At 40.9% G+C, this 13,128-nt stretch overlaps 1 protein-coding gene across 4 annotated transcripts in view; it reads right to left on the reverse strand.

The window, feature by feature from the left end:
* Nucleotides 1-13,128, reverse strand: part of LOC133419056 (KAT8 regulatory NSL complex subunit 1-like) — a 47,883-nt gene that overhangs the window by 30,939 nt on the left and 3,816 nt on the right. For 2 of the 4 annotated variants that reach the window (XM_061708054.1, XM_061708051.1), the window contains exons 1-2: nt 10,988-11,450; nt 6,701-8,171 (exon numbers count right to left, since the gene is read on the reverse strand). In XM_061708054.1, coding sequence (XP_061564038.1) covers nt 6,701-8,103 — 1,403 coding nt within the window. In that variant the 5' untranslated portion in view covers nt 8,104-8,171; nt 10,988-11,450. Of the gene's footprint in view, nt 1-6,700; nt 8,172-9,291; nt 9,405-10,987; nt 11,451-13,128 lie in introns of those variants that run through there. The other 2 variants (XM_061708053.1, XM_061708052.1) reach the window with 2 other exon arrangements.

Consider the following 13,128-nt stretch of genomic DNA (forward strand, 5'->3'; position numbering starts at 1 on the left):
CATGTAGCTCAGTGCTTAACTTTTATTTTTAATCCACTCTATACTCTTCTGGTTGTTCTCCGATATCTTCCCCGCCTGAATTATGGTTCCGCCTTAAATCGACGCAGAGCCACGCCGTAGCCTACGGCGTGGCTCTGCGTAACCATAAATCAGCCTTCACCCGGTAAAGAAAAAAAAAAAAAGAAAATTTTCTCCAATACAGCAGGTATTGGAGAACGGTAATGAAAGTTAAATTTTAACACGTGGGAAAAACACCTAACCTTTTAAGTGATGTGTGTTATCAGGTGTAATGGCATTTTTAGGTTAGAAATAAGAATATTTCTTGGTAAGATCCTTAGTTATTTGAGTGAAGGCAGTGAATTTGGTCGACTGGTGTAAGTTCAGGGTTTTAGTAAAGACACAAGTTGGGAAATGTTATTGGCCAGTACCCCCAATATTTGTACATTTGTTAAGTACTGTGTTTAACAGTTACATTCATGGCTGAAAGGTTACTAAGCACTTTGTTACCAATCACTTTTTTATCATGTGAATGTATATTTTTTTTATATATAATGACAGCAATGGTGCTGTCAGTTTACTTTATGTTGCGGCATCTTTAAAAGTGCACAATAAAATGTAACACTGCATTTGAAACAGCACATTGTGGTAATTCATGAATCTATTATGAAATACGTATTACTAATACACTGAAATGTAGTAGAAATGTAAACATTTGGTTAGCGTGTCGATAAACGATGTGCGCTCCTAAAATTTCTGATTGTGCCCCTAAAAATTTTCAGCTAGGGGCTACTGTGCTCCTAGTGAAAAAAGTTAGTCTGGAGCCCTGATTCACCAAAAATACTGGTAAGAGGGAAAAGACCCTGCAGTGCAAGCTCAGCAACAAGTGTTTGCTAGTCCCCAATCAGATAAGATATAAGAGCATGCAGGGATTAAAGCAAAAAAAATATTTTTGACTGAAAAACATTTTTCAGGCCAGTTCATATTCCCCCGCCATCTATGCGCTGCACCACACTTTAAGAATGGCCCCTTTTCTGTTGTGCGGTCGCTTCCGAAAGGTTTCAAGTAAAAAAGTGAAATTCTGCATTAGCCCTTCTGTTTTCTAATACAGCATTTAAGGTGTAAGAAGACTTTAACCAACACTATTTAAATACTAGAGACCAATAGCATTTTATAGGAGGAAGGTGATTTTGAGAAGTTTTATTATTGTCAGTTTGCTTTTAGTTTGTGGGGAGAGGAGGGCGACGGGGCGACTGCTCCCCCAGCCGCGGCTCGAGCCCAGCCCCGCTTCGCACCCCAGCCCGACCGACCCAGCCCTTATCCCGAAGTTACGGATCTGATTTGCCGACTTTCCTTACCCCCCTTGATCCAACACGCCCTCCTCTGTTTCTGATTGGCTAATAGCAAGGCTCTGGCTAGCTTTATTGGTTTACAACAGCGTCAGTTTAATGCCTAACATGATTTCATTGGATAGTCTAAACTGCACCACAACAAAACGCACATGCAAATGTTTTTTTGTTCTCTCTTTTTTTTCCCCTCATTTTCCAACTAGAGACGAGAACTTTAATCCCTGAGCATGTCTACAATACAGACAGGGACGGTATTAGATGCAAGCAATGCATTTCAAGCAAGCACATACTTAAGAGATAACCCATCTATATATGTATTTCTGACTTCCTCAGAGACTAGCACATTATGTTTACAATGCATTAAGGTATCACAAGGCTGGGAGTTGAAAACCAGTTTCTAACTTGTTAGATGAATGACTAAGCAATATGCAACTCCTTACATCATCGACAGTCTTAAATACCCCATGGTAGCGTTCACTTAAGAGTACAAAGAATAATTAGGCTTAGCAATGCTGCCACTACACCAATATTTGCAAACCACTAAAGCCTGGATGCGTCTATGATGCAATACAAAGAGATGGTCCTTTTCTTCCCCTGCTTCAGAGCGAGCATTTGTCCCACGGCATTTTATAGCATGTAGCATGTAATTGGTGGGCGGCCATTCAACAATAAACAGGTTGCCATCATAAACTGTATAAAACATAACATCAGGTCCCATTAGTGACCTATTGGTTTTGAAGCCTGTTTTTCTCCATGACTATGTAGCAATAGAGGAAGCATTCGGTCACATGACCCAGTGGTTTGTAGAACAGTAGTTCTTGAGGACCAGTGTTGGGGACCACTGCTCTAGGCCGATCCAAGTACCGTTCCTACTACAGTAATGTTTTTGACCCGCAATTTGTTCCTGAAAGCCTCTTTTGCGGAGGGTTTAACGATAATGGAGTGTCAAGATCTGGCCCCTGAAAAATCTGGAACCCCCGCGAGTGGAAATGCACCAAAAGTCAGGGCGCCTTAGACAAATTCATGAGGTACGCGAATCCCGTATTGTTCTCCGACTGTGAGTGGCGCTGCCTGATCGGTGAACTGCGGTATACCACTTCCTTGTGGCCATGGCTGCGAGCTGCAATAGCAGTTTCAAACTTCAAATACTCAACATTTATACTTGTTTGGAATTATCACATGTTTGGTTTCCCTACGGCTGATTGGCTGCTTTGCATTTCTCCATTGAGCAATAACCCATAAAAGCCCTCATTTGATTTCTAAAATGGGTGCTGTCAAGAATTGCTGGGGTGTGTTGTGGGTTTCATGCCTTAAAGTGGCAGTGTTACTTCCTCCAAAAGTTGGGGCATTTTCAGCTTTTCAGACTTCACTGTGCATATCAGCCAATCACCCTGCAGCTATAGAGCTAGGCAATATAAATTGCACAAGGGGTGGGGATGTTTCAAATCTCAAAGCTTACTTATGTAGAAAACAGGAAAAAATGTGGCTGTTTACAGTATGAAAAAGAGATGTTAGAAAAATTCAATGTGGGCTACTGCCATTGCACTGCTGTGTGAGCTCTCCATCAGTGCAGAACAAGCTCAACAGCTACCAGGATTTCATGTAGGTTAGCATCTATAGCCACTGAATAATTACCGATTGCCCCAGTAGCTGAAAATGTGCTTACTTTAACAGATTTCCAGTGACTAATTTAGCAAGAAACGGTTTCTGCTTCTAAGTAGATTTTAACTAAATGGCTTGAGAAAGTGGGGAAAAAAAAAAAAAAAAAAAAAAGTCATGGTGCGCTGCACGTTTGCTGAGATAAAAAAAATGAACAGATTGGGCCAATGCAGATGAGGGAAAGAGAAGCTTCTGTGGATTTTGAAGGGTGGTTTAAGATTATTAGAGGTGAGAGTTAACCTTTACAAGAAAAAAAACATGTAGGGAAACTTTTCTGCCAGGGAGGCATTATATATATTCAAAATGGTTACCCAAGCCCAACTGTTCATTTGAATTTACACAAAATCCAGGAATTCTTTTGTTTATATCCCAATGAAAGAAAGTGCAAAATCAGCTTTCAGAGCAGCAAATGAACAAGAGAAACATAATTCCAATTAACATTACCAAGACATGTTGTAGGGTTAAAACTTGTGGCCCTGCAACATAGATTCATCAATTACAAAGCCGGACTGTTATTATACAACTTCTATTTTCAATTGTTGCAATCAATGTATTACTTCCTAAAGTCTCATTATAAAAAGTCATATATATATATATATATATATATATATATATATATAAAAAAACATTTTTTTTGATTAAGCTGATAAAATTACAACACATACAGTACAGACCAAACATTTGGACACACTTTTTCATTCAACAAATGGGGAAGTGTCTGTACTGTATGTATTTTGTTTAACAGTGTAACAAACAAAGTCATGTTTGATATTAAGCTAAGAAGCAAAAACTAGATTTCTGAAGCGATTTCTGCTGTATTTTTCATTGATGATGTAAATCACCGTGAATCAACATTTTTTTTATGTAGCATGAGTGAGACCTTTTACTTCTAAATATATTTAAAAAGAAAATGTTTTCATTTGTGAAATGTTTATTAAATAATTAACAACATTAAAAACAGCTGTCAGGTCAGTTTTGTATGCCAACATTTCTGGGTCTGGTCTAACCACAAAGGAGGAAGAAAGGGGAGTTCCTTGACTGACCACTGGCACAAAAAGCAAGTCAAACTTCATTGACTCCCATCTTAAAATGTCCAACGGAACCAGGAATAAACTTTAAAAGACTGTTCAAAATAAACAGTTCTGGTCCCTATAGCTAGATTTCACATCCATGAAAACTGTATGGTGGGGGAGGGCGTCTTTTTGTACTACAAGTTGTCCATGAGCCGTGAAAAATACCAAACAGAGGATACTCGTTCATATTTTAAAGTGAATACATTTTGTTTTGATGTTGAGTCTACTAATAAAACCACAGTGGCTGGCTGTGGGTTGGCATGGAAAGGTCTGAGCATAAAGCAGCAGACAGCTTGCTAACCCAACATCGTCTAAACGCGCCAGTTATTTCTGATTTTACCAACAAAGCAATATTTGAAATGGCAGCCCCTTCGCAAATATTCACTGGAAGCTCCACAGCATCCATCCCCATTTTTACATGAGCTCTGATTTGTAATGTCTTTGACAAAGAAACAAAAAAGAAAATTGAGAAAAAAAAAACACTTTTTGAATTTGGTATCCGACAACTTACAAAGATCCAGCAAGTACACAATCTAAAACCTTCAGTCAGAGAACTAAAAAACAGAATTCAAAAAAATGTCCCCCCTTTTGTGTTTTCATAAATACATACACACGGATTGGCTGCCACGTTTCCACCAGTTTAGCTACATTTACTGGTACTGAACTGTTCATTTCTTGCAACACAAACAATTGCACCGTGGGGTGCTCATTGCGGCGCACGCTCAGCGTCGATTTAACGCAGAACCATAATCCAGCCTTTAACACACACACACACACACACACACACACACACACACACACACACACACACACACACACACACACACACACACACACACACACACACACACACACACACACACACACACACACACACACACACACACACACACACACACACACACACACACACACACACACACACACACACACACACACACACACACACACACACACACACACTTTCGAATTTAGTGCCCATGCAAAAGGTCATTTTGACCCTGACCTATTATGGCATCTAATACCTATTTTAAACAGGCCTTGAATGTCTTAAAAACAAGCTTTTGATTGTTTTTGCTAAATAAATTAGAAATTCAGCCTCTGAGTCATGTCTTTATCATCCCAGTCTCTAACCTCATTATCTATGCAGGATTCTGAGTGGGCGGGGCTATGATAATGAGGCTCTGTGCTGATTGGCTGCCTGAATGACGGGATACACTGCCACGAAAAAATGGCGGAAGCTCCGGCTGGCGGAGTTAGTTGTGGGTGTGGTTTCACGCATCGGAGGCCAACCTATGTAAATCGCTCAGTCGTTACGTAACAACGGGAGCAGAATCTGAATGACTCGTAGAAGCCACTTCACAATGGATGGCTCATCCGGGCGGCTGTACAGACACTGCAGAATTTGGTTGCTTTCTTACTTTTCTGAGTTGGCAGGCTGAGGGGAGACCACTTTATATATGTTAAAGCAAGAAAAAAAACTTGTTTTTCATAATAGGTCCCCTTTAAGGGAAGCTGTAAATCAAACCCCCAGCCTTTTACTTTGGACAAATACCTCCCTTCCTGCTGATTCTCTGCTTCCCTCTGTGCATTTTTTACATAATTATGATTCAGTCAGTATCAAAACCTCCTGCTGTTCACAATATTGTTTATCTTCTTTTTAAATAGCAGGAAAGAAATTGCAACCAAAAAATTACAAACCAATCCCACCCCTTCTTCAGGTTTAGTATAGAACATAAAAGCTTCTCATTGGGATATAAACATATTTAGGTCAAAGGTTTAAAGTCAACACATAGAAGGATAATAAAGAAATCAGTGTTCTGAGTTACTTTGTTAATAATCTACCCAATCCTACACAGGTCAGCAAGTCCATTAATGCTGCCAAACCACCTGCTGTACTTTTTCCGCCTCCTCTCTCAATACTAATGGCACAGAAATGTGTACTCTTGTTGTGAACTTACCAGAGAATACATGTCCTATCCTCTGCTGAGGTAAACTACATATTACAACAGGAAGCATGTTTAAAAATTAAAAAAAAAAAGAGAGAGAGGAAGAAAAAAAAAAAAAGTCCACACCTTCTGCAAAACATTACCAACCCCCAGTTTCTTCTAGGTTTCAGTTGTCATCAAAACAGTTACAAACGATGGTTTTAACTCTGTGGAACGTTCAATTGCAGCCTTGGCACTATGACGATAGTTTCTTCTCTCTTACAACTCCATTTGAGCCTCTGCATTCTCCACAAGACACCACATACACGAGTACACATTATTCTCTGGGTGAACTGCATCTCTACCTCTCACAAGTCTGACCCAAACTTCAATGAGGGGTAACTCAGTGATAGATGTCAGAGCAGCATGTGGCTGAGACTGGAAATACAGGGACTTCCACTGGACAAATGAACTGCTCCAAGAACCATAAAAAACATATGTAACAAGAGCTGAACATGACGTAGGTTAATTCCAATATCATAATCCACTTTAAATAAATCCTACTGTGGACATTTGTTGAGTAAGCTTTAAAAGCAAAAAAAAAAAAAGATTTCAAAATGTAACTTGAGTTTTCACAAAGCTTCATCCAGTACTATGCTGGTGTACAACCAGTGAGGTAAGACACTGCACTTACATTTTGACATGCCGCTGCTCAATGTCCACCCTTGACAGCTCATCCTCTTCCAGGTCTGTGTCGCCACCAGAGCTACTTTCTGTAACATCTGAGTCAAAGGCGCTTTCTGCTGAATGAAGGTTTGCTGATCCACTCAAATACAGCCTCTCCAATTCCAAGGACATGGAGCCACTTTTCAGGAACCGACTTAGGCCGTCTCTGTTGTTTGAGGAAGAGTGGCGACCAATCCTCCATGAAGCTGAGGGGGTAGCAGCCTCTGATTTTCGGTTACCAGCTACTAGCCTGCTAAGAGCAGAGTCCAAGAATCCACCTAGCTGCTGCTGAATGTGCCGCTCTACCTGCTTAGCCTGTACCACCTGAAGACGTTTGCGCAGGCGCCGAAGCCTACTTTCAATCTCAGTTTGGCGGTTGCTGTTAAGAAGTGTGCGTTCCCGAACATGAGCATCAAGGTTGTCGGAGGAAGAACTAGAGGGTAGAGTCTGTGGTGCAGTGGTGCAAGGTGGGGAGCCCTGCTGACTACTACTTGGTCTCTCCCTATCAGAACTTTGTGGCTGCCTAGAAGGTGCGTGTAAATCAGCCTCATCCGAATGCAACTGTTCAGTGGAGTCCGAATTATCATGTGTGAGGGGAGAAAGTGCAGCAGAGTGAAACACTGGTGGTTCACGGTTTTTTCCATCTGTATTTTGAGAAACCCCAGAGGAATGTTTCTGTTTAAGGGTTCCTTTCACCAGGGCTTGCCCTGATATGGTATCTGTCAAGGTCTCAGAGTCCAGTAGCAGGTTCTGGGACTGAGAATCTGTCGTGGCCGAAGGTTTATCACCATTTACTGCAACCACACAGCCAGAGCCGGACATAGTGGTCAGCTTCTTGGCCAGACCATTAACAGGTGCCATGGGCTGGCCACTCCCGTTAGTGCTGCCACTCATGAGGCTTTTAAGCTGGCCACCAGAGAGCTCTATAGCCTGCCTCTTCCTCAAGAGGAATTCTCCTCCACCGTTGAGCAGGGAACTGGGAAGTATTCCGTGGCCTTTCAACACAGATGGTTTGATGAGGACTCCTTGCAACTTGATTGACTCCTTTGTTGAAGGAACAGGTGTCACATCAGAACATAAATAGGAAGCCACCAATGGCTGGAGTTTGCCCAGGGCCGAGGCCTGGGATGAAGGGTTGGGTTGGGGCTGTTGTTGCTGCTGTTCCTGGTTGCCGCTGCAAAAGTCAAGAGGGCACTCTTCAGAGTTGACCTTGCACTTAGCAGGGCCACTGCTATGGATGAGGATGTTGCTGGCGTTTCCGTTGTTCTCTGCACTGGCTCGAGAGAGGCTTGAAGATGGGGCAGCCAGTTTGAAGCGAATGTGGTGAGCTTCAGCTGGGGCGTCGGTGAGAGCGGGCGCCATCGCAGCCATGCAGTGCAGAGGGACGGGCACCGCGGCCTGCTCCACTCCTCCCGCTTACTGCCCCTCCAGAGGACAGCCTGGAGATGAACGAAAGGGACAAAATGGAAAAAAGACAAAAAGTTAGAGGATTAGCTTAAGAACTTGCATAAACTTTAATAAAATAATAATTTCCCCTAGATATGTGGGAAGATATTCTTGATATATCCTTGGAACCAAAACAATATTTAAATCAATGCAGAAGTTAGGATTATGGAGGACAAATTTCCTTCTTGCCTTTTAGAGATATTTTCCTGCTGTAACATTCACAACCTTGTAGACAGATGTGTATTACCATTGAGTGAATAAAAAACTCAATGGTGTTTTAGTCTAAATACCCTATGTAGCGTTGCCACAATGCTGAAATCTACAGCTCAAAAGTAGTAACATTTGAACTGATGTTCCTGAAACACATATCCAAAATGAAGACAGTAACACCCATTAAGATAGATAGATAGATAGATAGATAGATAGATAGATAGATAGATAGATAGATAGATAGATAGATAGATAGATAGATAGATAGATAGATAGATAGATAGATAGATAGATAGATAGGATACTTCATTAATCCTGACGGAAATTCAAAATAAATAAAAAAATTCAACTGTAGAATATGAATGTGTCATAAGTAAACCAATATGGTGGCAAGCTGTATCCATATACAACATAAAACTAACATACTTGCACAACAGGTCCTGTAACATTATGGGACGGAAAATTACCAATCCCCCACCGAATCAGAAAGTAGTAATTCAATATTAGGCAACAAAATACTCAGAGTGAATGCTTTAACTCTAATATTCTATATTTCAAGTCAAAAATACCCACACACCAAGCACTTAAGCTTGGCTGAATGTATGAAAAAAAAAAAAAAGTAGTTTAAGAAAATAACCAGGGGACATAGACATGTTGACCTATCAGCTGCATATTTTCTTACGTGTGCAGCTGACAAACCTAACAAAAGAAAAAAAGGTTAAAAATTTAAAGTTTATTATAGTAATGTCTAATTTGATTAAATGTTCTCTTCAACATGTCTGTCCATCTAGCTTTAACTAGAATGAGAAAACAAAAAAACAAACAAAACACATACACAATGCAGTCACCCATATTTTTTCTAAAGAGGGCAACTTCTGCCAAACAGAAACGGTACACACTGACCTTGGGAAGTGGGATGCTCAAGATACAGTTGGAATACCAGAAGATACAGTATGTGAACTAAATAGAAGGCCATTCATTAAATCCCACTACACCCATGTGTGTGAACAATCCTTTGTAATTATCTCCTTAAAAGAAAAAGAAATATACATGTTCATATAATTTCTGATGAAAGCAAATTGCCCAAACCCCACTGCCCTACATGTGCCCTGGTAAGTCAGTATGCAGGAGGGTTTCTCACAGGCAGTGTAAGTAGGTGGATTTAGGCCCCAGTATTAGCTCAAACCACATGATGTCATCCAGAAAGGGTTCCACTGTATTTTTCAGCTAGACTTATAAAACCTCTTCAATTTCTGAGTTGTTACTGATGGAAATAATTTTCAAATTAAGCATAAAAATACAATGGCAGCAACGTTGTTTGAATGCTCAACACATCTTTCCTGTCGACGTACTGCGTATTCTGTGAAACTTTCAAAAAGCCTCTCTACAAACGCTGAAAGATAAGAGCTGCATCTCCGCGCATCGTCTGCAGGGTCAGATGAATGGTGGCTCAGTATTTCACCGCAGTTAGTCAGCGCGCACTACGCCATGTTGGTATTTCCGAAGCAGATTATGCAATGCAATTCATTTATCTAAATAATACACACCCTGCCCAATCACAACGACCGAGTTCATGGGTAAACAGGAATAAATTAATCAACGGCGCGAGCAAATGCGTAACGACAATCTCAATGCTTTCCCATAAACTATTTGGCTTGAGATGCGGCAAAAAATGTCCACATCCAACGTTAGCCAACCATAACGTAATCATCAAAATGTCTTCCATGTGATTACTAGAGCATTTGCACGTTTAAAGGCAGGTCGATGCCTCAGTGATGTACATAAATACATCTAAACGTCAGTTTATCGTACATTTTTTCTAATGCGCTTCCGCGGAAGATAAACGATCAGCGTTTAACAGTAAGATGTACCATTAAAATACGATCGCACTCGCCAACAAACTCCCTATAGCAAAAACAACAACAACTATATTTCTGTTAAATCCTGTCCCACTGCGCAAAAATAATGTGCTTCGTTTCTGGCTAACATTAGCCCAAGAAAGCTGCTGATGCAAGAAACAACCTGCTGGCAGGCTGGCGTGCGTCTCTCCAGCCAGCTGCAGTGAAACGACACATACCTACCCACAATATAGATTATTATTCAGCTGAATATCTTTTCTGTTTTTGGTTGGAAGCAAGCTTGATCTGTACGCAAACCCCGTTGGGAAAGTAAATATGTTTTTCCAGTGCCTGCGTAAATTACGCACACCCTATGATAGTTTAAGTCAATTACGCCCCAAAGTAATGTATAAAACGTCAAAAGCTGCACAAAACGTGCATTAACATTAGCATTACATTTAAGTTTCGTGGCATCGTTAACGTTGACATTTGGCCATCACAACGAGACACGCTCGTTGAGAATAACAACTATTTTACGACCTATTGCAGAGTGGAGACATGGGGCTGCATTGTAATTAGACTAAGGAAATAAACACTCGTTTTAAATATGCGACGGCTGTCCACCGGCTTACTTGACTACATTAGCTGGTGGAAGACCGGGCAGTACGTGTGGTTTCAGCAGATATGAGCAGAGCCGAGAAGTTGGGAGTAGACCCAGCCAGTCTGGCTAGCTCGCTAACAAAGAAAAAGGAGGAACCTACCACGTGACGAGGTTGCACTATCCGAGGGATTTTCGGCAACAGTCCCCCGCAGTTTTGGTGGAAAAAAACAAGTGCACCAACACAAAAAACGAGGTTTGGGTCGATCACTTGGCCATTAATTACTCCAAAAATGCAACCAGAATGCGGAAAAAGTCCGGTTGACGGAGCCGTGGGGCTTCGTTCCGGAACCAGCAATGGGCGAATCACCGATCTCCACCTTGCTGCCAGCTAGCTCCGCTCGCCTCGCCGCCGCGAATAAAGACCAGGCCTTCAAACTGCCCTTCCTAGCAATAATCACTTCAACTGGATGCGATGACACCGCAATCCGTCTGCGAAAATCCCGGTTCGCGGAAAGAGAAACGTAATACAGATGGCAGTTCGCCCCGAGCCCTTTTCTCTGGTTTTAGGGAGAGACGCTTAGAAAATGGCGGCTAGCTCGTCTCCCTCGGATCTGAGTCTGACAAACATAGACGCGCTGTGTGTGTGTGCGCGCGCGGGCGCGCGGCTGTGGCTTGGTGGTAGGCGGGAGACATTTCTCATACTCACCACTAGAGTAAAGGGCAGATAAGAAACGACATAAAAGCTCAAAACATACCACAGGAGGGCATTGTCTTGTAAAAGATAACGCAATGTCACTTTTGCAGTTGTTATTCACAGACTGCTGTAACTGCTGCTGCTGCTTCTGCCTGCCCGCATGCGTATCCCTATTACACATGCTGTAAGGTCAATTACTCATATACCCATATCCGGCACTTTAAAAACCTCATATTGTACATTTCTGTTTATACATTTTATCTGCCCTAAGTCATCCTAAGTCACTTTTTGTACAGACTCATATCCGGCACTTTAAAAACCTCATATTGTACATTTCTGTTTATACATTTTATTTTATCTCTATAGGGCCTATATTTGCTTTTATATTTGTATTGTATTGCACCAATCACCACAACAAATTCCTTGTGTGTGTTAACAAACTTGGCAATAAACCCTTTTCTGATTCTGATTCTGAACTATCCTTACAGAAAATATTCACATGTAAAAACATAATGCAAATCTAAAGGCCAAGGGCTTGGTTTACTGATATAAATTAATGACTAAGGGCTTTCAATAATCAATGATGCTTCCTGATTCCTGAGTCTGCAGGAGAGGGAACCTCCCCTTTGAGAAAACTCCTGGTAAACTGATCCGGACTGCTGTCTCTTGTGTCACTTTGTATTGTTTATATTGTGTGGCATAAACTTAAGAATCAGGGTTTTTATTTACTTATTTACACAGTAGGGGGCGTTTTTTTTAAACATGAAATATACCTATTAGCCATAATATTATGACCAACTACTTGATATTGAGAATGTCCATCTAACTCTAACCATTTAGGGTCTGGACAAAGTCTGACTTGTTCATTTGAAAACCTGATGAAATAGTCAGACTCTTTGTTGTTTTCTTTGGTCACTTCATAAAATAAACCATATGACCAACTGCCGACCTGCTGGGGAGGCAGCTACTGTAGGGGAATGATGCTCCCACTTTGGGAGTGTGATTGGTCTGTATAAAATTTAAGGTAGCTGGCAAGTGCAAAAATAACATTCATTGGAATGGCAGGAAGCATAATTTTCCCTCCAGAACACTGCATTATAACAACAAGAGCAGTGCACTAGACATCAGTGTTCATAATTTTCTGTCTGATTGTGTGTTTTTTGAGCAACTGAACAATGTCATTTCCTCTTTGGTTTCACTGTGCTAGTACATGTTGTACATAAAGCTGAATTTAGAATTGCGTTAGTTGTGTCAATGTAAACATTAAGGTTAATTATTAGCAGAGTTTTCATATTTAAAAAGGCTTTTCAATTTTACAGATAAGTCGTTATGAAGCAAAACATTGGATGGAACTGTGTTCTGTAGCATAAATAAAATATATTTCTGATGTGTTATTTAAAGTAATTTTTGTGTTACTAGTAACAAAGAAACAGCTCTCCTATTGTTAACCATTTCTACATTTTCAGGCATATTTGTTCGTTCTCAAGCCACAGCTTTTCTTTCTCAACCTTTTCAAGTTTATTCTCTGTCAATTAAACTGTGTCTCCATTCCTGTCTACCAAAAGACTGTCTCTGGTACATTTGATAGTCAACAAGTATTTGAAATT

This window comes from Cololabis saira, chromosome 19 (genome assembly GCF_033807715.1).
Source record: "Cololabis saira isolate AMF1-May2022 chromosome 19, fColSai1.1, whole genome shotgun sequence".
NCBI lineage: Eukaryota > Metazoa > Chordata > Actinopteri > Beloniformes > Belonidae > Cololabis > Cololabis saira.